A 24,020-nucleotide genomic window follows, 5' to 3' on the forward strand; every position below is an offset into this window, starting at 1 on the left:
TGCCGCTTGCTTGTTCTGTGCCCTGGGTGACGCCAGATTTGCCAACCCTCTCCCAATACTCTGTTCATGTGTCCTCATGGTGCCAAAGTCCCAGGGCCAGGTTGGAATTCAGGACACGCCATGCAGGGTGGTGTGTGGATTCTGGGACTTGTTTGCTTTTAGTTAAACAAACTTGCTTGGATACAAAAAATAAGTCCAGGTTTATCAGTAATCAGAAGTCCCATAACTCACCTCAGGAAAACGTTCATTTTATGTGAATGTGTTCAATAGCATTAATGCTAACTACCCATCTGCTCCTCCAAAAAGAAAATATACCCCTCAAGTCATGCCAGATCATTAAGGAACTACGAAATGGTTAACATTAGACTTAATTTCCCTCTCATCAAAAGCCTAAATTCTAGTTTTAACATACAAAAAAGGAAAACTGATAAAATTGTACTGATAAGTTGAAAAACATAAAAGCAGAAAATGGTACTCAAAGTACAACCTCTTTATACATCTATACATCAGAAATTCATTCAGTCAGCTCATTATTTAGAGCCTCATTTCTTGCTGTTGAAACTGTCAGTCGGTTGATCTGATGATAGGCCAGAAATACACATTAGAGTACAAGCTGGTAACATTAATAGGAAAGCATTTGGATCTGCATTAACAATTGCTGGGTTGTAAACATTCAAAGGGACCTGTGAGAATGTACTTTGTGTGGAAGAGGCAAACATTTTGGCATTGGAAGTAAGTATAATTCTAGTTCCAATATTAGCAAGTCAGATACACACTGCCTAGTTAATGAATCACTTTCCATCTCCTGCCCTTCTCCTCCAGCTGAACCCCAGGGAGTGACTGGGTTTGATCTCAGGGGGTGGCCATCGGCCCTAGGCACACTGTCAGACACACCAAAACACAGTGTCAAAGTGACTATTCAAAATAATAAATTATTCTTACATATACCTCCACTGATGCAAAGCCTTGAGAGAAAAGCACATTCTCTTGGGACTCATAGAGCGAAGGCAGGCTCAGAATTACTGATGACTGTAAGAGCATCAGTGTACTTTCAAGGAGTCTGGTATTTTTTTCTGGCTGCCACTCATCATAGTGTAACCCTTGGCAAGACATGAATGCAAAACCATTGCTTTCTCTGTTCAATGGATCTGCTCCATTTATCTCATAGGACTGTTCTCAAAGTTCGTTAAAAAGTATATGTAAAAATACATTAAAGACATTCTAATTGCTATTAAATTATTTGAAGACTTTTTTTTCTCTCTTAATGTAGAGTTGTATACTATCCTTAGGGTCTTAAAAAACAAACAAAAAACCCTAGATTTATTATCTAACAAATGGAAATAACTGAACGACAGAAAATCCTAATTATAATTCTCCAAATTCACTAGATTCATAATTTACATTGCAATGAGTCTGCTGGTTAGGCATTGATTAAAATCACTGCTGTATAAAATGATTCATTCAATAATGCTTTGGGAATGCAAATTCAAGTTTAGCAAACAGTAACACACTTTAAAAATGAAATAATGTTGACATTCGAGGAGATGATTAAGCAAATTAAGAAACTATAACCCAAAATGTTTTAAAATGATGTTATTGATTTCCTTGAGACTAATGGAATAGAAAATAAAACTTCAATTTATAAGTCAATTATGAACCTTTGTACTCAGGTATATTAGAAGCATATAATATTCAATAAAAAGGCATCAACACCAGGATAGGAATGTGAGCTTTCAGGTTTACAGAAACACAAGTTCTAGTTGTTAACCAACTCCTGGCACTCAGCTTTTGGGGAGTCCTGCCTTGAATGCTAATCAAATGGAAATAACCTCAAGTTAACATTCTAATGTAAATCCTTTTTTAAAAAATCATAACAAGGAAACACATTCCTCTAATAAACTTAGAGGAAGGTTAGAACTGACCTTAGAGAGCATGTAGTCCAAAACTTGTTTTACAGAGCTAATGACTTTGATGCCTGGCAGCATTTTTTACTAGAATGATCAAAGACCTAAATCACTGGTTATTTCTCTGGGTAATGATTAATGCGTGTGCACTGGCGGTGTGGAATGTCGTCCATGCAACAAGGGCGTCTGCAGCAAGTGAAGGCATTGCATTTGCTCCCATTTCTTCTAAGAAAGAAGGTAGCAAGAGTTACTTCCATAAATGGTATTGCAGAGCCTAGGATTTAATAGTGACTTGGTTGACACCTAGATGATTAAAATTAAACATGTCTAAAAACATGCAGCACAAGAGTTAACACACTTGATTTCCTGCTCCACATTTATTGGGGGCTGGAGAGACTAAAACAGCTATTTTCCTCTCAAATAATTGGAAAAATATAGTATGACAGTAATTTCTTAAATGCATAGCAAAACTTTCTGGATTGTGAATCAACATGAGATGTAACAGCCTATAGATATCAATTGTGACAGCTTTTTAAAATGTCATTCATCTAAGGCGTTCTGAAATTGTCTCTGAAGCTACACAAATATACACGATTCTGTACACATAAAGGCGTCCATTCATGAACAGGAAGTCTTTTAGAAGCGCTGTGCAGGAAAGGTGAAAGTAATACATACATATATAGATGCTGAACAGTTTTTAAGAGTCAGTTTGGGGTTCCAAGAAGCAGTGATTTACAGTCAAATAAGCATTTGGATTTTCGGCTTGGATAGGTAAAATTTTTGTGATGCAGGCACAAGAGAATTCATACTGCGAAGTATTCATTTTTCAAAGACCTCCTTCAAAGGAGAGATTTCAAGTCCAGAGCAAACATCCATGGCACAAGATTCTGAAATTTCCTTCCATATGACTTTCCTCCTCACCTCCCTACTGGAGAAAAAGAGAAAAATTCCTAGAAGGGGCAACGGCTAGATGTGACGCCATTACATCCAGCAGTGTTTCTGGATGGTAAGTTATTGCATCCAGATAACAATTTCTATTTCAAATGGACTCTACCACTCCAAACGCAAGAAGATTTTGTCACAACACCCCAACACGATCATGTAGACCCGGATTTCTTCCTGGTACAGCATGAGAACCACTAGGAAAGGATAGAGCTGACAGAGAGAGGAGACAACGCTGAACTCTTTCACTGGCCAGTTATCCAAAATGACCACCTTAGTCTCTGTTATCAAAGTTGTCAGCTCTTTCCTTTATAAACAAACTCTCTTGATTGGCTTACATCTCAACCCTGATGCAACAGAGATATACTTGGGTTTCACCTACCGATCTGTTCTTGTTGATTCTGACCATCTCATCCAGGCCAATTCATTTAGCTATTTAAGGATGAAGTCACCATTTCCCAGGTACTTTTCAACATTCTTAAATCCAGTTATTTCAAATCTGTTTGACAAACAATCCCACTCCTTATCCCCCCCCCCACACACGAGCTAATTCTGTTATAACAGTATCTCTGTGAGAAGACCATTCCTTCCGTTTTTCCAAGGAAATAACATAGATATTTTCTTCCACTTCTACTCCAAATTCAGGAGCTCCACCTTAAATAACACACCCTTTTGGGTGACTTGAAATCAGCCCATTTTAAGATTCTTTGTAGAACCAAGCTTGAAGAGTTTACTAATGGAGGAGTACATCGCCACTACTGACATTCCTGATACAAAAATTCACTTTCAGTTGAATTCCTGTGATTCCCCTGAGCAGTTATAAATGCCTTTTATGATAATGAGGCAGTGTAAGACAAAGCAAATTATTCAAATATATATACATTTATATTTATACTAATATACATTAATAGAAGAGAGTATTGATTTTTTTTCTGAAGTGTTTTGAGTTTCAAAGGAAAATAAAGACACTTAACACTGAGAAATTTCTAATAAATGATTAAAAACGTTTTGGGTTGGCTGCCATTCAAAAGTATTCCCAGAGTTCTCATCAATGTTCTATACAAACTATAAATAAAAATATACATGACCAAAAGTACTATCTATATATTTCAATACGTACATGTGAACGAAAAGTTCCTTAAATATACACATCCCCACATAGGATACATTCCATTACATAGGCAAAGCATCATTCTCTAATAACAGGCCCAGGATAGCAGCAATTTAATAATCTAGTTATTATCCAGTTACCTCAGAATTATCATAGGTCCTGAGAGTTCCTGATGTGGGGTCCCTGGCTTCAAGGAAAGCTCTCCATTATCATTTAACACAGTTCTCATGAGGCACCAGGCTACATTGCTAATGGCAATTATGTCATCCTGTGACTGCAGAAAAAGTTACTGTCTTTTCAAAACCCGTTTATTCAAAATCTGACTAATGGTATGATACAAAAAATAAGTCATTTTATTTCTTACATATTTCTGTTATTTTATCAGTGCCTTGTACATTCAGAATATTCAGATTACCCTAACAGACACTAAACTCTGCTGAGAAGACAGCTCCTTGGAAATGTGTTTGAAAATACATATATAACCTGGCGGGTGTGGCTCAGTTGGTTGGAACGTTGGCTGTACATGAAAAGGTTGCAGGTTGGATTCCCGGTCAGGGCACGTACCTAGGTTGTGGGTGCAGTCCCCAGTTGGGGCGCATACAAGAGACAACCAATCGATGTTTCTCTCTCACATCGATGTTTCTCTCTCCCTCTCCCTTCCTCTCTCTAAAAACAACAAAAACAAATGTAAACAACATGATTATCAATCAGTATTTTTACAAACTGAGATGGCATGATGTCATACTAAGTATTGTTTTAAAAGAGTTATGTTTATGAGTCTATACTTGAGTAAGTTAAGAACTTGCAATCAAAATTTCCATATATAATATGCAAAAAATCTTTAGGTTGACTTACAATAAACAGTATTAGTCACAGAAGAAAATATAGAATGGCTTTTACATAAACATTTATTTTGTGCGTTGTACTATTGTGTGTGATAATTACACACTATTATTTTGTGTGTGTATCTAGGCATGCCCAGTGGATAGAAATTCTAGGTAGGCAGCAAGTTATATGGGTCCTAGGGGTACATATGGACTTTAATACTCATTCTTGGTGTGTACTTTTAGGTCTAATTCTAAATCTGTTGGGTATATGAACACAAAGCTCAAGAAAGGGCCCTGTTATCTATGATGAAGGTTTTGAACCTCTGCCACTCCACCCAAATACTTCATGTAAAACAAGCTTGTAGACAGTAGCTACTGGCTGTATGAGAAGAGTTTATCACCTTAAAAAAGTTATACTTGCCCAGAGAGAGAGGTTAAGTTAGACCATATTGTTTTACATGTGAAATCCTTTTACTGGGACAACTTCCTCTGCACAGCAGTTTCTCCTGCTTGAAGATGAGATCACTTGAGGAAAAACCCATTGTGTTCCTGCCAAGTCACTGTGGGAATGCTGGGAAAGCACGCCCAGTAGCTGGCAGATGGAGCCACCCTATCGACTCCTGAGATAAGCAGCCTGCTTTATCACGCTTATGAGAATTTTCCCTGAAATAGTCTTATCCACGGGTTTCCCCCCATATTTCCCATGGTAGTCAAATCAACACAGAACAGACTCTAGCTTCTCAATTATCATGCATGTTGCCAACCACGACAACACCTTTATTATACTGAATGTTCACTCAGGCTCCTTGAATTTGGCTGGAAGTTGAACAGTCCCACGGGATCCTTCAGGTGATAAAACGAGGCTGTGTTAGTTCCTTCCCAAGAACCCAAGCTTCTGACATGCTCCGCAGACACAACCTGGACTGCAGAACCCGATTCTCTTTACACAGGAACACACACACCAGTGCTTGGCCTTTTCTGATGCCACAGGAGGACAGGCAAGTTCAAAGTCTGGACACAGAGGCACTTCCAAAATTTGGCAAGAAAAAGGAGGCGAGTTCACTAAGTGGGGCTTTATCACTGTGCTCTCTCGTATGTATAAGACATGTGTGGCACGGGGACACAGGCAGAGATCTTTAGGTTGTGGATGGGTCATGCTTTTTCTTCTTGCCCCGACAGGACTTGCAGACACAACAGATTATACATGGGGAAGCCAGAAGTAGCAAGGGTGAAGTCACCAAGGCAATGATGCCCAACCCCACAAGAATCCCAACAACCTGGAAATTTAGAAAAAAGGAGAAAAAAAACTATTTTAGCAGTTAAATCTTCGTATATGTGTATTATACTATCAACTATGGACTCAAAATTCACATTGAGCCTGTACAGCATGGCTCAGCGATTGAGCATCGACCTATGATTCCAGGAGATCGAGGTATGATTCCTGGTCAGGGCACATGCCTGGGTTGTGGGCTCGATCTCCAGTGGGGGGCGTGCAGGAGGGAGCTGATCCATGACTCTCTCATAATTGATGTTTCTATCTCTTTCTCTCTCTCCCTCTCCCTTCTTTTCTCTAAAACCAATAAAGATATACTTAAAAAATAAATAAAATAAATGTATTTTTTTAAATTCACATTGAAAGCCTAATCCCCAATAATGATGTTTGGAAATGAGGTTCCTTGGGAGGTAATTAGGACATGAGGGTGGAGCCCTCATGACGGGATTAGTGCCCTTATAAGAGACACCAGATAGCTTGCTGCCTCTCCACCCTCTGCCATGTTAGAAGATGGGCATCTGTAAACCAACAAGAGAGTCCTCGCTGGAAACCAACCCCAACTCTGGTGGCACCTTGATCTTGAACTTCTAGTCTCTAGAACCGTGAGAAATAAATTTCTGTGGTTTAAGCGACCCAGTCTACAGTAATTTGTTACAGCAGCCTGAGCTGACTAAGACACCATCTCAGACGCACAAAACGGTCTCAACTATGGGACCTTTTAGCCAGTCCCCAGCAATGGCCTGAAGTGAATAAACCAGGAAGATACCAGAGACGAAATCAAAGGGGAGAACCAACCAACCAAATGCTAACTCAGGCCCTGGCACGAGCTCAGTATAATCATGAAATGTTGGTGTTGGCTCTCTCTCTACCTGAGTTTCCTCAACAAGTCTCATAGGGATGTTAATAATGATTACTAGGCTATTAACACTGACTCCTTCAAAAGGAACATGGCCTTTAATAAATATGAAACACTATTAAAAACAAAACAAAACAGGGCTCCCTCTGAACCTGTCAGAGTCACACAATGCCATGCACAGAGGGATCTGAGCCCCAGCAGGGCTCACTGGGTGTTAGAGCACTGCCTTTCAGAGCAAATGTGCCATAAAGGGCTGCAGGAAAAGTCATTCCACCATTTTTTCAGAAGGAAAGAACATCTGCCCTCATTCTGAAAGTCACTGTTAATTACTTGGCTGCTCTGGGGCCCTGCCCCTCCACCTATCCTCAAGAACACTGTGCTCACCAATTAACTCCAGGCAACTGCTCCATTACTTTTCCCTAGCCCTGCCCCAGGACACCCCAGAGCCTCCTGGGCTGGAATGGGAAGCGGGGGTAAAGTGGGGGGACGAACACGTAGGCTTTCTAAGCCATTATGAGTCTGGTTTGTTTCATGCCCCTTTCAAGGTCAGGGTACCTGTGTCCGGTTCCATATCACTGAGGCTCTTGAATGGCCGAGCTTATTCCTACATGGCCCTTTGTCGTAATGTCTGAGGAAAATGTCGTTCTGAAAAACAAAGAGAAAAGTTTTGGTTAACTTTAGCGGAAGCACAGGCTCTTTCTGGTGATATTAGTTAACAGCCTCTAGGTATTCCAAACCCATGATCCTTAGACTGTACCATAGTAGTTCTATATATCACCAAGTGAAAACAGATCATAATCAGTGAGACTCTTGACTGAGTCTAATAGAGATAAATGGCCTGACCAACTATCATCGAAAGGCAGCTCTATCAGAGGTGTGATATGGAATGAGAGGACCGTGAGTGAGGCAGCTAAAAGGTGGTTGTAGCAAACAAGGCGATAAAATGCCAGTGGTTGAGATGGAGAAAAGGAAAATACAATCATGAGATATTAAGACAGTAACTAACCAGGTGGGGAAACTGGGAGAAATCACAGATGAGGGGAAACAGAATGGCAGTGGCTTTGTTGAGAGAAACAACACAGAGATGGATTTTGTTGGGAGGTGACAAGCAGAGTTTAGACATGTTGAACTTGAGAGATACTTGAGACATCCAAGCAGTACTGTTCAAAAGGCAGCTGGTTACACAGATGTGGATTTGGGGGAAAAGACTTGGGAATCAGTGTACATGGGGTAGAAGAAACCACAGAAGTAAATGAGATCACCCGGGGAGAGTATAGACTGAGAGGCAAACAGGCTGTTGAACGCAAACATGTAAGAATGGGTCAAGGGAGAGCCTGGAAAAGAAACTGAGGAGTGGCCAGAAATATAGACAGGAAACCTGAAGAGCTGGAATCACTGAAACGGAGGTGGTCAAGACGTGAAAAGCAGCAGAGAATCTAGGTAAGATGAGGACTGAAGTGTCCCTTGGATTTCACCCAAAAGCAGTCACTCAGAGCCTTGGAAGAAGAGTCAGAGTGTGACTAAATGGCAATCTGAGCTCAGCAATGACTGGAGGTAAGTGTCAACAGCTTGAGTTGATTATGCTTTATTTTATTATTTTTTTTATTAATCCTTACCCAAGGCTATTTTTTCCACTGATGTTTTAGAGAGAGTGGGAGGGAGGGAGGGAGGGGAAGAGAGAGAAACATTGATGTGAAAGAGACACATTGATTTGTTGCCTCCGACACTCGCCCCAACCAGAGCCAGGGACGGAATCTGCAACCCAGGTGCATGGCCTCCACCAGGAATCAAACCCACAACCCTTCAGTGTGCAGGCGAATACTCTAACCACTGAGCACACTGGCCAGGGCTGATTATTGAGGCTTGGCTGCTGAAGCAGGGAGAGAAATAGAATGGCTGTAAGGGAAAGATGTAGGCTTGAGAAAAGTACTATTCATGTTTCAATGGGAACCAGCTGAATGCCTGGATAAGTTACTGACTATAGAGTGGGGAGTAGAAGTTGAAGTCAGAAGAGAGAGAAGGGAATAATTGAAGGGGACAAGTCGCCAAGGTTCCCAAAGCAGAGGATTAAGAATACCTCATCCTCGCCTGGCCGGCGTGGCTCAGCGGTTGAGCATCGACTTAGGATCCAAGAAATCTCGGTTCAATTCACTGTCAGGGCACATGCCCGGGTTGCGGGCTCGATCCCCAGCAGGGGGCGTGCAGGAGGCAGCCAATCAATGGCTCTCTCACATCACTGATGTTTCTATCTCTCTCCCACTCCCTTCCTCTCTCTCTGAAATCAATAAAAATATATTTTAAAAAACAAAACAACAACACCTCATCCTCCCACCATGGTAGCTTATAAGATTGGAACTATCTCAGCTAAAATTTTTAAATCTAATTCAAATGTATTTGAGTGAAGGATTTTTTTAGAATTTATCTTTATTGTTGAAAGTATTACAGATGCCCCCTTTTTTCTCCCATTGACCCCCTCCACCCGGAACCACTCCCCAGGCCTCCACAGCACTACTGTCTGTGTCCACAGGTTATGCATAGATACATGTAAGTTCTTTGGTTAATCTCTGCCCGCCCTGCCTTCTCCCCTCTTGCATCTGAGATCTCTCAGTCTGTTCCATGCTTCCATGTTTCTGGATCTATTTTGTTCATCACTTTATTAAGTTCTTTAGATTCCACATATAAGTGAGATTATGGATGTTTTGTCTTTCTCTGCCTGGCTTATTTTGCTTAGCATAATACTCTCCGGATCCTTCCATGCTGTCTCAAAGGATAACAGATCCTTCTTCCTTACAGCTGCATAGTACTCCATGGTGTAAATGTCCCACAGCTTTTTTATGCACTCATCTACTGATGGGCACTTGGGCTGTTTCCAGATCTTAGCTATTGTAAATAGTGCTGCTATGAACATAGGAGTGCATATATTCTTTCTTGGTGTTTCAGGATTCTTAGGATATATTCCTAGAAGAGTGAAGAAATTTTTCCCCCATATTCTCTTGATGTTAAAATTTAACCAGCATTAATAATGGTAGGACAGAAGAGCAAGTGTATTCAAAGATCAACAGCCTATATCTTTTTAACACTATCTCAAAGCAGTAAGGACTTTGTGAGTTTATCATTTTTTTAAACAATTAGATATTTTAAATTAAGTAATCAACTATACATCTTCCTCTCACTGCAGTTTTGTGTTTAGCCTCATTTCTCTTCATCAGCTGCAGGAATGTGCTTTTATAAAGTCTCAGTGGTGGGAGAAGACTGAAAACTCATCTGGGATTTTCCTGCTGTGACTGACACATTCTTCTGATTTATGACACTTGTCTGATGCTTTTTGTTAGGTGGTTTCCTTTAAGCTTCACAGATGCTCTGAGAGGTGGCTATTATTCCTCTTTGAAGATGAAGTCATTGTGCCTGGTCACCTGGTGGAGAGAGGCAGAGCCAGGAGTCAAATCCAGTGCTCCTTCACCCCACCAAGGTGCCTTGGGACCTTCTCAGATGTCACTCGGCTGACCTGACCAGCTAACTGATCATGGCAAATGCCGTATGTAACCTTTCATGAGGCCATAGGAGGGCTTCCTGCAGCTGAAACTTGTGTGGGGCGTTGTCTAGATGGACACCACCCAAAGAGTGGTCTTGACTCCATCAGCTCCATTTGGAGTGTCTTAGAAATGCCAGTTCCTAGGCCCCAGTGCAGACCGCTGAAGTTGGGTATTGTGCCTATGCTTTAACATGCCTTCCATGTGTTTCTGATGTTCACTAGTGTCCTGGGATCCAGTGGTGGTTCTAGGTGTTCTCTGGAAGGTCAAATGAGTTTGGGGGAAGCTGAATCTTGAAGGTGTGGAATGTATGTTAGTATGTCAGTGAACCTGTTTATTTAACCTAGGGAGTCCCAAACACATTAGGTTATGGAGATTTTTTTGGCAAGTTTCCTTGCCCAAGTTTCTAGGGGATACTGTTCTAGGCTGAAGTGACCTTAGGGACAGCTCAAGGAAACCCTTCACAACCTGTAAGAAATTAGAATGTGGCAGTGTTAGTTCTCAATCTTTACAGTTCACATCTGCCATGAAGCTTTCAGGTGACACAAACAAGTCCAACCAAGTAGATGTCAACCTCACTAAAACGCATGTTATATGGAATAAGTGCTTTTAATTCTAGGCTTAGGATAGGAATTCCTGTATCTTCTTAAATGAGATTGGTTTCAGGACAGCATTACAATTACCTTACACAGCACTTGACAAAGTGTTAAGGGAATATGTGAATGTCATACATATTCATGGATTTTCAGTCACTTTGTGAGACTTTGACCTTTTTTATTTTCCAGCTTGGGACTTTTTTGCTTCTATATCTGAAATGACTGTAAAACAGATTTTTTGTGAGAATTTAAAAAACTCTATCAAAACATCTTGGGGGCATCATAAAGCCCCATTCACAGTAGTGTACATGAAAGCACAGAAAATGCTACAAGTTTCATTGATTTTAGTACTACTATTAAGTTAATCAATTTTTGCTCGTCTCATGATTAACCTTTTTTAAAGTTTGTCCATAGGTAACAAAGCGTTGCTGTTTAAGGTACATAAAGGGGGGTGAGCTAATCGTGGCGTCTATTAAGTAGGATGGTCAGAGGTGAAGAATTAGGGTTCTCTCTTCAGTATGTTCTCATGTGTACTCAGCTTCCTGCCCTGGGCTCTGCTGGAGTGCCTGCTCTTTGCACACGCTCTCCTACCCTCTGAAGTCTGCTCACTGCACCTCTTGAACGTACTTACGACAGTCTGCACATTATGGAAAAAGGCAAATTTCATAAGTTTGTGCTCTGCTAACTGTAGATATTCATTACTCTATGAGTTATCTATTTTTATAACCACCTGTGGTCTAACATCTCTTACTGATTATGGCACTAGGGAGGGAGATATCCAGAAAAGACGCTTAATTTGTACAATTTCAGCCAATCTGTGGATGTAAAAACTACACTACTGCCTTGCTATAACCCAATCCACTATAATATGGGGAATGATTTGTCTTGAAATCCATCCTAGCGGGTGGAGTTGAGCTGAACTCCTTCTGGCTTTTCATTGAACTCTTTAACTATAACATGGCCCCATGGCATCGGCCCAAGGAGTGGTAAGACGCCAGTGTGCAAAGGGCTCTTCAGTTTTTCCATTAATTCTCATCTAAGAGCCTTTTACTTACATGTGTACTGTATTTATTTACACACTGTAGGTGGATAATATTTAAAAGCCTGGTTTAATAAACATTTAAACCTTCCCCCAAAAGAAAGAATATCTAACTTTGCATAGTGACAGTATTGTAGCCAGTGAGGTTTATCCGAGGTACAATTACTGCTAATTGGAAAACACACACACACACAAGAATGCCTCATCCTCTGAAACAGCAGAGGCAAGGATCAAGGCAGGAACACGCTCAAAGCCTGGGAAAGACTCAACATCGCTCGTTTGGTGTCTGTCTCGGGACTGGCTTTTGGACAAGCACCCTTCCCCGAGACCCATGCTCTAAAACTTTCCTATAAACAAGGATCACCTCCACCATCTGACACGGAACACTCGTCTACAGGAAAACATCATTACCAACAAGCCAATGCCCCTGGCTAAAACTAAGAAGCGAGGACTCCGAGAACAATGACCAGAAAAGATGCTGTGTATCCAGCACCTGGCATCTGCGCCAGAACAGTGTGTTCTCTGCAGCTCCATGCCACAAGCACACTTCAGCCAGAGGAGAAGGGGATCTGCAGCACACATTTATTCCCTCACACTCTGGCTTCCTAAAGAGAACCTCATGGGCTCAGCCTGCTTGTGGATCTGAACCCAATTAATATTCTGGTGAAACCTGGAGGAAAACAAAAAAAGACTCCTTCCATTTGTAAAGCGTGAGGGGTGTGCAATCCGTCAGATCCTCATCTGGACTAGCACTCAACTGGATTTATGAGAGGTCTCGAGTACCAAACATAATTGTGATTCAAGGGCGAGAACAGAATTTTTAAGAGAAAACATTGCTCTCAACCTGAGCTGCTAAGCTTCCAGAGTCTAAAATGTCAATTTTCTTCTCCCCAACTTATACCTCTTCTTGAAATACTGACATAAAACTGATTAAGATTCTTACTCATAGATGTCATCCTAAACAACTTATATCGAATTTCAGTTAAAAACCAGGCACATGGGGGCCAGCAAACATCCTGTGTCTCCTGCACACTCACTCCCCAACTGCGGATGATGCTAAAGCTCTAAAAGACTTGCTTACTGAATTGGAGCGAACTGAGCAATTAAAATGCAAAGCTGAGAAAAGAATGGCCACCCAACCATGACTGAGGGCTGACACTGATATGGACATATTTTATAGATCCAAATTGCCAAAATTGGTAATACCTATAAACAACTCAGGCTGCCTCAAACGTTAAAACACTGTAACTGAAAACAGTAGAATGAATTCTCAACAATCCTTTACACCATCTTTTAGCTCATAGGTTATCATTAGCCTTAGCACGGGACTGAATGAAACTGCACCTGAACTTGAGGAGGCATGCTTCGTGAATGGTTAAGATAAAGAACCATGAGACCAGACCTCTTTATCTAGAAGGGAACCCTGACAAAACAGTTGAAGTGAATGAGACAGTTATTTGAGAGACACCATTGATGTGAATGGCTTTTTTTCTTTAAATTCAAAAAGAGGAAAACCACCTAATTGTGGTAGGCAGGATAACTGCTCCCCTAAACATGCCCATGGGTTTTCCCCCAGAACTTGTGAAAATGTTACCTTACATGGCAAAAGGGACTCTGTAAGTGTGATTAAATTAAGACCTTGAGATAGGGGAGATGATCCTGTATTGTCCAGACGGGCTCAATCTAATCTCACTGGTCCTTAACGGCAGAGGAGCTTTCCCAGCTGCGGTCAGAGGGAATGGCTCTGGAAAGAAGGGCCAGAGAGATGGGATGTTGTGGCCTCAGAAGATAGAGAAAGGGGCCACAAGCCAAGGAATGCAGGCAGCCTTGAGAAACTGGAAAAGGCCAAGAAATGGATTCTCCCCTAGAGCCTGCAGAAAAAAATGCAGCCCTAAGGACACCTTGATTTTAATCCAGTGAGACCCACATTAGACTTCTGATGTACAGAGATAAAGATAATAAATTTGTGTGAAGCCAAAATTTCACGGTAATTTGTGATAATAGCAACATAAAACTAATCCACTAACAGTCCTTTACATAATAGGATGAGACAATGAATGCGCCCAAAGCAGGACATGTCCCTAAAATGAAAGCTTGCCTTTGAAAGCCAAGGTGACACATCTCTGGCAATCAAGGAGAAGTTTCACGGACATCTAAGGTAGCAGACTCAGGAAGTCTCGTTAAGAAAGATAAATCCTTTGGCAGGACAGAAATATTTTGAACAGAAAGCCTGTAGGACGCCAGCTGTCGCACGGGTAGTGAGGAGAAAGACGACCCGAGCAGAGTCCGCGTCGCGAACTTACGTCCAGGTTCTGGAGACAGTACCAGCAAAACGTGTGCTTGCAGTTCTTGCACATCATCTGGGCGCAGCCTTCGTTGCGCTCGATGTACACCAGGCAGACCGGGCACTGCTTAATGGGCGCGTCCGCGGCTGTCCCGAAGAGGGCCCTAGGAACAAGCGGGTCAGAAATCACAGCGCGGGCTGCAGAATGAGGCCTGATTTTTTAAAAAGCTAGGACCACCAGGGTATATACCAACCAGAGCTACGGTAAGAATGGGCTAAAGATAATTAACTGATTAAACAGTGCCCTGCTAGACTCAGTTTCACGGTCAGCAATGGAATTCCTAGGGCTCCTGATGGGTAGGTAGGGAACTCTTGAGCTGGGCTTACTTCAACCCAGGGAAAAGGGTGGGGGGGAAATAGGAGAGACAGGGATTATTAGTTGTTCAGATAACTCAAAACAAAAAAGACCTTAATTTATTTATCTTTGGCTTTGAGTGAATTATAGCATTGTATTTTCCACAGCTGATTTAATTTGTTGTTTTGCTGAATTAGTATTTCATTCCCTGAGCTGAATAAAAAGCGCAGAAGTCTGCTACACCGCAGAAAGACTAGCTCAGGATCTGACGGGACCCAGATAATCCATCTAATGAGCTGTTCAAATAAACAAATGAAGGAGGCTGGGGGGGAGTCAATAATCAATACTTTAAAGTAAATGCCCAATGTCAGTGAAAAGACCAGCTCCAAACAGATGGATAGGCCAATACTGGGTCACAGCCTAGAGGGACACAGAAAATAAGGGAGGGAAAGTTGGGTGGGAGGGAAGGCTGGGTAAGCCACCACAGCACTGGGCTGCACTTTAGCTACTGTTTCATCAAAACCACCACCCAGCTTCCCAGGGTTGTAAAACCTATGATAGAATTTGGTACCCACAATAACCTTACAGAGCACTGGGACAGTTACTATTTTAATTATCTTCCCACTCTGTTTTTTTTCAAATAGAGAAACATCCCGTAGGGCCTGAGTGACTTGCATGAGGTCACACGGATGCCAAGTGACAATGTCAGAACTCAGTGCTTCTCCCTCTGGGATCTTTACATTGTCCTGTGATCCCCAGGACCTTACTGCGGTGGCAGTGAAAATGTAGGTACTAGCTGAAAGGGCACATGCCCGCCATGTGGACTGGATCATCTCTCCCCTCTCAGTGTTTGGTCTGAGTCAGGCACAGTGTCGCAGCCAGGCAGCACTGCTGTTCCTCTCTGAGGTGCTGGGGGACTAAGCCAACTGGACTGCGACACTGGCATTTCTGCTCGAGCTGATGCAGAACAGCCATAGCCTCAAGCAAAGCATAGGATCAAACACAAAGGTCTCTCACTCCGGGCCCTGCTGCTGCCATGAAAAGCCTCCCTACTGAAAGGTACAGATTTAATTGCTTCTCACCATAACAGAATCTCAACCTTGGCACCATCTTTTCAAAGCCTCAAGTGTTGAGAGAGAAGCTCTTTTCCTCTAATGCCTTGAATTTAGCCCCGTACTCTGCGGAAGGGCTGCTGTTTCTGCCGCTGTATTTTCCTGATATGACTGGCACACCTCAGGAGCTGACAATTTAGTTAGGTAAGAAAATAACTTCTGCACTTTGCAAGCAGGAAGAAGGAGGTATGTCTGTCAATAGTTGGCGGGTATGATACTCAAGCAAATGGCTGTGGGCAAGCTATGACTTCCAACTGAGAACCAGCGGACCACACGACTCTCTAACTAAAGGGAAATCAAAGCTCATACAAACTCTAATTGCAGCTGTGTCTGAAAGATGCTCCGGGGTAAATAACTAAAATCCCTCTAGAGATGCTTTGCGGGTCATTCTTTGTTCAAAACTTACTGATCCTGAGACACTTCTCAGGAAGCGCTGCAGGGAAATCATGAATCTCTAAATTCCATCACAAGATAACTCCTCTTCCAAGCTACATATTTTGCATTTCTGAGAAAACTAGTGAATAATCCCAAATGCCACATTTGTTTTCCTACCCGTGCTCTGTTGGTAAGATGATAGGCTGACTCTCCCTGCAGGAGACCTCGGCGTGCCAAGCATCCTTGCAACAGGAGCAGAACTTCAGGTGGCAGGAAGGGCACTCCACCAACACGGGCTGTCCTGGATCACCTGGTGCAACGGGGCACACTGTCTGACAGTCTGCGACGGGACACCACGTTCGGTAGGGGTCCAGGTGAACTTCTAAAGCGTAAAGAAAGAGAGTGTGATTGTCTATCTGTCTTTCATTCAAACTTGAGGCTTTCTCCCCTTCATTTATTCTCTTTGACAAGCTAACATTTATGGACGTTTAGGACAACCAAGGGTGGTGATTTCTTCACAAGGGATCCAAACCTACAAGGTCACTCAGCGCTGCCACATTTCTCAGAGTAGGTACTAACAGAACAGGCCAGCCCTGCCCTTCTAAACAGATAAGCAGTGTTCTCAATAACATAAATTTGCAACTCCTAAAATATTTCTCATCTTTCAGCACTCAAAATAGGCAAAAATCTCAAGTCCCTTCTACATTAAATGTGGGTACTATCTTGGAGGAAATTGGACATTAAGACCCTACCAAAGCAAAGAAAAAAAATTCAGAAAAGATTTTGTCCTTTCAGGCACTGGGAATTAGGTGGTGAGGTTTCTCTGCTGTTTAGTGAGAATTTAAACAAGGAAGAATCAAATAATTTAGGGGCCCAACAGTGTCTGGTATGGCTTAGCCAAAAGGTCAGATTGGCTGGCAACTTGGATCTTCTGCTGTCTTACCAATATGTCACTTGGAGACAATTTTTAAAAGACCCACATACTCTAAAAACCAAAGGTAGGGACTTTCACAAACCATAAAATGATAGTGTTGTCAGGCACCTCATAGGCTAGATCCATGTGGCATGCAGGAAAGAAGACACGGTTGGGGGGTGGATTGCTGTCTCTCTCTTTACAAATCTTGTTCAATTTTCCATTTTCTACACAATAACAGAACCCATGTTCTTGTCATATAATATGGCCTTCAAGGGAATATATCAGATGAAAAACGATGTTATTTGAGGCGTAGAATAGCCCTTTTTTCTCTGAACCAATGTACAGGGTGGGGCAAAAGTAGGTTTATGGTTGTAAGTATGTGAAACACAGGGTTTATTCTTGAACTGTTATTTATTAATTATTGTATTATTGTATTATTTTCCATATGAACAACTGTACACCTACTTTTGCCCCACCCTGTGTTTTGCAAATTTTGAACTGATGAGATTCTAGTTTTAAATCTCCTAAAGCTTGTGATTCTTGAAAATTTCCACCCAGGAGGCAAAGAAACCCAAAGGGTGGCACAAAAGGAAATGAAAGTATTAAATATAAGCTTGGTTTTAAAGGTAATAATTTTACAAATTCAGTATCAGGGGGTAAAGTCTGAAATGTTCCAGTCAACACTGTCTCCATTAATGTCTCACCTAGAAAATGCAACAGTTGGATCTATTTTTATTATAGGTTTTCATTCAAAAAGAGCATCCTTAAACATATTTTCTTATTTAATTCTGGGGGATAGGGACTGGAGAATGATGAGCCAAATATAATCAGAAAAGGGAAACCTATGATTTATAGATCCTCAGACCCCGAGAGAGATGGACCATCTAAGATCCCTAAAACTTTGGGACAGGATGGGTAGAAAGCCAAGGGGATAGTGACACACATACACTCCAAGGTCTTACCTTGTATTTCCATACCGTTTGTATTTTCATCCAAACTCTTATAACTGTTTCACAAATACTAAACCCAAAGAAATGAAGGCTGATATATAACTTAGAGCTAAGGACTCTCAGATCAGATATCTACTAACCATCCAATCTAAGTCACAAGTCTTTAAAAGTCTGATGATAAAGGCAAGTCTATAGGTTAAAACCATGAATAAGCAGCCAGCCTACACATGGTTTGATTTGAAAGCTTTCCAGCTTTTACCCAAATAAGGCAAAAGAAGAGATTTACATAATAAAGCAGTCGAACTTCATGGCGAGCTAAGTGAGCAGAAGGAGAGTCACAGACTACGTGGGAATAGTAGCCAAGGGCTACTGCAGGAAGAACAGACGGTAATAGCACAAAGTAGCAGCAAAGGGGTCTATTAGGAGGCTATTGTAGTCATCTAACCCAGGAGGATACACTGGATTTCATGTTAGAAGTGGAAGTACTAAAAATCTGGAACACATTTTGAAGGCCAAACTGTCAAGATTTTCTAGTAGAGATGCAGTTGGATACAGTCATCTCAGTTGACAAACACTGACCTAGAAATATGCCTGGAACATAGCAGTCACTGAATCAATGAGTAAAGTGATGTAACAGAAGTGTAAAAAATAGTATCTGTAGATCAATTCCTTTTGGTAATAAAAGGCGACAGTAGCATAAACGGCAAGGTTGCATATTGTCCCACCCTTCATTCAGATATTTCCAGAGAACAGAAACAACTACCCAGGGAGATTTATTTTTTTTTTTAAAGGACATCTTGGAATCTCTTGGACAAGAGCTTCCCCCAGTGGAACGAGAATCCAGACATACAAGTCTGGCCAGGTCACACTGAAAAGGTGTCTGTCCTTCAGATTACCCTTCCGCCCCGCTCCTAGAAGAGCAGCTATACGGAAAGTCAATAGAAGCTAAAAGAGTTGTTTTATTTTTTTTTAAATATTATAATTCTAATAGGCCATTAACTGCATAATTTTGCTTTACATACCTCAGGTAACACTGTGTTCCACAAGAGGGGCCTACAGGCCAGATTAGCAGAAAAGGAAAAGTGCTGAAGGGGCCTGAGACACTGGCAGCCCTGGCAGCTAAGGACTTCGCAGAACCCAAGCCAAAGGGGAACAGACTGATGGACACCAGGTGGGGGCCTAACCACTGAGCACGAGCAAGAGCTGTCCTCCCCCCACCCTCCCCTCCCCGCCAACAATACGAGAGGACACTGAGAGCAAAGGCAGTCCCACTGGATTAATGATTAATGGGGGGTTTTCAAAACCCTTTTTTATTACTATTATGGTGAATTAAACTCTACTTCGTGGCTTTTGGCCTAGGAAACACAGTAATTACGGAGATAAACAAAATGCACACTTATCCAAAACATTTAGGGTCTAGTTTCTCCACCCGTCAAATTTCTTTTCCAAAGTTGGGGGAAAAACGAGCTAATGTATATTCAAGAGATGGGGAAAAGTTCAGAAATCTAGAAAAGAGAAACCAGGAGCATGTGTAAATCAGCCCCCAACTAACAGTGCCCCAGACACTTTAATATGAACATGATTTAAAAGTGATTAGTTGTGCGTAGGTGGCTGGGCATTGTCCTGTACACCGGAAGGTTGCCAGTTCGATTCCCGGTCAGGGCACACGCCCAGGTAGGGGGCATGCAGGAGGCAGCCGATTGATGTTTCTCTCTCTCTCCCCCACCCCCTTCCTCTCTCTCTCTCTCTCTCTCTAAAATAAATAAATAAATAAATAATCATTTAAAAAATCTGTTTTAAAAAGTGATTAGTTGTAACATACTTACATCAGAGATGAACAAATTCACAGACTTGCACTGGAGTGTATTTATGAAAACGACAATGGATTACTGAAGTAAAGCCCCGTGACTATTAGATCTTAAAATTCTGCTTGTTAACGCACTTTTTGAAAGGCAGGAAATGCTATTTAAACTCTTTCCTACTTCTGTATTCTGACAATTATTGGGAAGTAGAAACATCTTAAGAAAATAAAACTGCTATGAGACCTAAAGGCCATATCTGACACCAATGCACACAGGGCCCTTGGTTTTCCTACCCGAGCTACCAGCGCCGGGTAGAGATTGTTTCTTATTCTATAGTACTATCTCAACTCACGTGAGTGGTTTCTCTGCCCTCCTCTACCGTAGTGAGGCTGTGGCCAAAAAGATATCAAATGCATTTTTATTATTGCGGGAACACCATGCCCCCAGGCTAATTTAATTATCAGTTGAAATAAATCAAACTGTTTTAATTTTTATGACCCACTGCATTTTTAATTATGCCAAAGTTAATTTGCTTTCTGATAGCTCAAAGAAAAAGTCTTCTGAAGATAGTTAAAATGCAATTAAATTAAACTGATCAGAATTAACATCTGCTACAGGAAATACACCCAAACAGAGGCAGCCATCAGCAGAGGGGTTGCTCTCAAGGTAGTTGAAGGGAACCACAGAATTTCAAACTTGGAAACAACTTTTTAGGTAGGCTAGTCTAGCACTGTTGTATTAGTACCCACAGACCAGATGTTAAGAGTCTGCATAATGGGGTTAGTGAGCAGATGAAGGGATCAGGCCTTTTTCACCCCTAGAATACCATTCTCCATGTAACACTATAATCATGCTCCTAAACAGATTTTAATTTCCACTATAATGTGGGAACATTCTCAGCACATCATGATCTCCTTGGAGGTGGTTGGAGTAAGGGGATTCGTGCTTATAGTAAAAGTATACTGTAAAGAAAACGGCTGTGACACGGTGGTATAAAGGAATTAGCATTGATTATCAAGTTTCTATATAACTCTCTAGCATCTATGACAACGAGGGTGGAAACATGCTGGAAAAGATTTGGACTAAGTTGAAAAGAAAACAGAAGTACAACTATTAGGCTATACTCTCAGTCCAAGGTATGCTCTAGGTCCTGGAAGATGCTTTCTTGGTCTGGTTCAGAAAACTGGGGGAAAGGTAAGATTTCGTGGTGGCAGTGACTGATAACAACAACAGTAACAGCCGTGATAATATACACATGACATTTTCTCATTCTCTACAACAGCCCTGTGATAACCATCCCACGTATACCCATTTTACAGATGCGAAGAGAAGTGCGCACAGGCACTTCACCTTGTGCCTCTCATTCGAGTCCCCTTCAGAAATCCCATCCTACGTGCTGATAAGTGTCTTTTCCTGAAGATGTTTTAGTTTTTCCAAGGGAAACTCAACATCGAGAGGGTGCTGTTTTAGGTTTAAAACAGATCAACAAGAAGGAACCGGATGGTAAAGCAGAGGAAGCGTGAAGCTGGGGAGCAAGTGTTATCGCCCAAAAGCACAGAACAGCTTAAGGAGGAAACCCCAGCCTTTCATTCCCCCACGGCGAACACAGGCCCAGGAAGAAAACACACCCACCCACCCACGCACACACAGTAAGAGCAGGCTTGTGATCAGAAACTTGTGAAGAGGAAGGTGACTAATGAGAGAGACTAATGAGAGATGGGATTTTTATTTTAAAAATAAAAACTGAACTAATGATAAGGTCATTAAATGTCACAGTCTTACAAACAAACAAAAAACACTAAAAGACACCAAATAACTACCCAGGGAGCTCTGGTGAGATTAGACCTTACTGACCAGACACAAAGATGGGTGAGAGCATTTCACCAAGGAAAAATAAAAGAGTGAGATGAAACTCGAAGAGCCATATCATAAATGTTAATACTTAAGATGAAAGGAGGCTTGTGAAAAATGCTGAGAACAAAAGGGCTTTCAAAGAAAGATGAAACCAGCATCTGGAACGGCACTTAGTACCTAGCACATAGTAGATGCTCACTACATAAAAAATATTGAATACACGAGTGAATGCGGTAGGGTTAGCAGAGAGAAGGAAAACAAATTCTGATTTCACTTCACTTTTTTATGTAGAAGAACAACATGGCACTTAAAATAGTTGTGTTTCTAGCCACTATCTGATAATACAGCTAGCCAAGAACAGACACATTAACCTACCAAGGAACTGAAGCAACTTGAAGTTACAGCGAGTTTAAAGCGACCACAAAAATAGAAAAAGTGCTTAAAGACTAGAGATGGATAATGTTAACCCAGTTTTTGAAAAAATTCTTTTGAAAAAGTAGATTCTGGAAACAAGAGTAAAGCAAAATTCTCGCATTAATCATCAGGCATGTGCTTTGAGAGCAATAGAAAGTAAAGCCGTAATCACTAACACATGCTGAGCTTATTCCTGTTTCCTTGCTAATACTGGAAGACTGACACAGAGAGGGACGGCCACAAACAGCAGTGGCCAGCGGAAAGCCACAGATGGATGCGGAGGGGCGGCACAGAGCAGCCCGTCAATTCCGAACGGCGCTTCTCTGCTCTGTAGAAACAGGTGATTGGGGCCCATTCCTACTCGACATGTCCTTTTCCCTCACAAAGACTTAGATGGAAACAAAGACATATGTAACATAAATCAGAGGACAGCTAAAACACTGGATGAAAAACTAAAAACTGAGAAAAGAAACGTGGTAGGCAACAAGAGCCAGACAAAAACAATAATTTTTATAACTAAGACCTCAAAGTCGCCTAGCTGGTAAGGCTTGAGTTTGAGGTGATGACGAAGTCTAACGTGTAACAACGAGGTACACAACTCAGAGTACCCCAATCACGTATATTCCATTACGTAGCACTGTATTAACTTAAGTCTACTCTTACTTGAAGTGCCTATTTTCTAATATAATTATTCCTCATTGTTCGCATCTTAGGGACATACTTATTAGCTAAAAATGCCTTTTTATAATTACACTAATGGGTGAAATAGTAAATTTTATGTTATACATATTTTACCCCAATAAAAAAACATAGAATTAAATTTTTTTTATAGATGAGGAAGCTTAGACAGTCTATGTGATCCTAGGCAAGTTTAAATCTCTCAATTGTAAGTTTCTGCATCTGTAAAATAGGAATAATAAAATCATTTGTCAATTCATGGGAATCTCTTATGGGGCATCTGCCTAGAACTTATGAGAAAAAATAAATTCCATGTCTGAGTAAAACTATGTGATCACCTTATGATGCACCAAAGCAGAGATTGCAAGACCACCTATAAAAGACAGTCTGGCTCCAAAGCCTGCCCAACTTGATGGTAACCTGACTGAATACATCATCATAGCTAATTTCTAATGAAGAAATAAGCCAATCACACGCATGGACGAACACTACAAGAACATCAAAAAGTCCCAGTCACAAAGCAAAGTGTAGTGACATCTATCCAAGCACTTTCTGGGGAAAAGTGAGAGTCTTGACCAATGATCTTTCACATGTACCTTGCCTATGGCAAGGCCATTCCTGCTGGAACAACGGATGTGGCAGTGAAATGCGTATTACTAAGTGAAAGAAGGCAATCGTAGAAGGCAGCTGATTGATGTTTCTCTCTCTCTCCCTCTCCCTTTCTCTCTCTCCAAAAATCAGTAAAAAAATAAAATTAGTCTAATAAAGTTAAATCACATTAAAATGATACTCTCAGCCATCACTATAATTACAAAGGTAATACCAAAAGAACAAATGGTAAATATTACAAAGAGCAGTAAACGTGTTTGGGCGAATGTTTTGGAGTGATCTCTATGAGTACGAAAATTGGCAGTAAAACCCATTCTGAGGGTCACTTTTCTTTTGTAATAGTACTGTTATTGTGAACGTATCCAACTTCTGCAGAACTTCTCTCCCATGAGCCAAAGTAAAAATACAAAACAACCGATCTAGCCCTGGCCAGAGTGGTTCAGTGGGTGGAACATCATTCTATATACCAAAAGGTGACCATTCCGATCCCCGGTCAGGGCATCTGCTCAGGCCGCAGGTTTGATCCCCAGGCGAGGTGCATGCAGGGGCCAGCAGATCCATGTTTCTCACTCACATCAATGTTTCTCTCGCTC

General features: G+C 41.4%; 1 protein-coding gene across 3 annotated transcripts in view; it reads right to left on the minus strand.

Moving 5' to 3' along the window:
- Positions 1–4,249: 4,249 nt before the first annotated feature.
- The window catches only part of RNF144B (ring finger protein 144B), a 143,547-nt gene continuing 123,776 nt past the window's right edge, over positions 4,250–24,020 (minus strand). For all 3 annotated transcript variants that reach the window (XM_081146078.1, XM_081146077.1, XM_081146079.1), the window contains 4 exons: positions 16,382–16,586; positions 14,382–14,526; positions 7,469–7,558; positions 4,250–6,061 (listed from right to left, as the gene is read on the minus strand). In XM_081146078.1, coding sequence (XP_081002204.1) covers positions 5,921–6,061; positions 7,469–7,558; positions 14,382–14,526; positions 16,382–16,586 — 581 coding nt within the window. In that variant the 3' untranslated portion in view covers positions 4,250–5,920. The remainder of the gene's footprint in view (positions 6,062–7,468; positions 7,559–14,381; positions 14,527–16,381; positions 16,587–24,020) is intronic.

Source organism: Miniopterus schreibersii (assembly GCF_964146895.1).
Source record: "Miniopterus schreibersii genome assembly, chromosome: 8".
In the NCBI taxonomy this organism is placed as follows: Eukaryota; Metazoa; Chordata; class Mammalia; order Chiroptera; family Miniopteridae; genus Miniopterus; species Miniopterus schreibersii.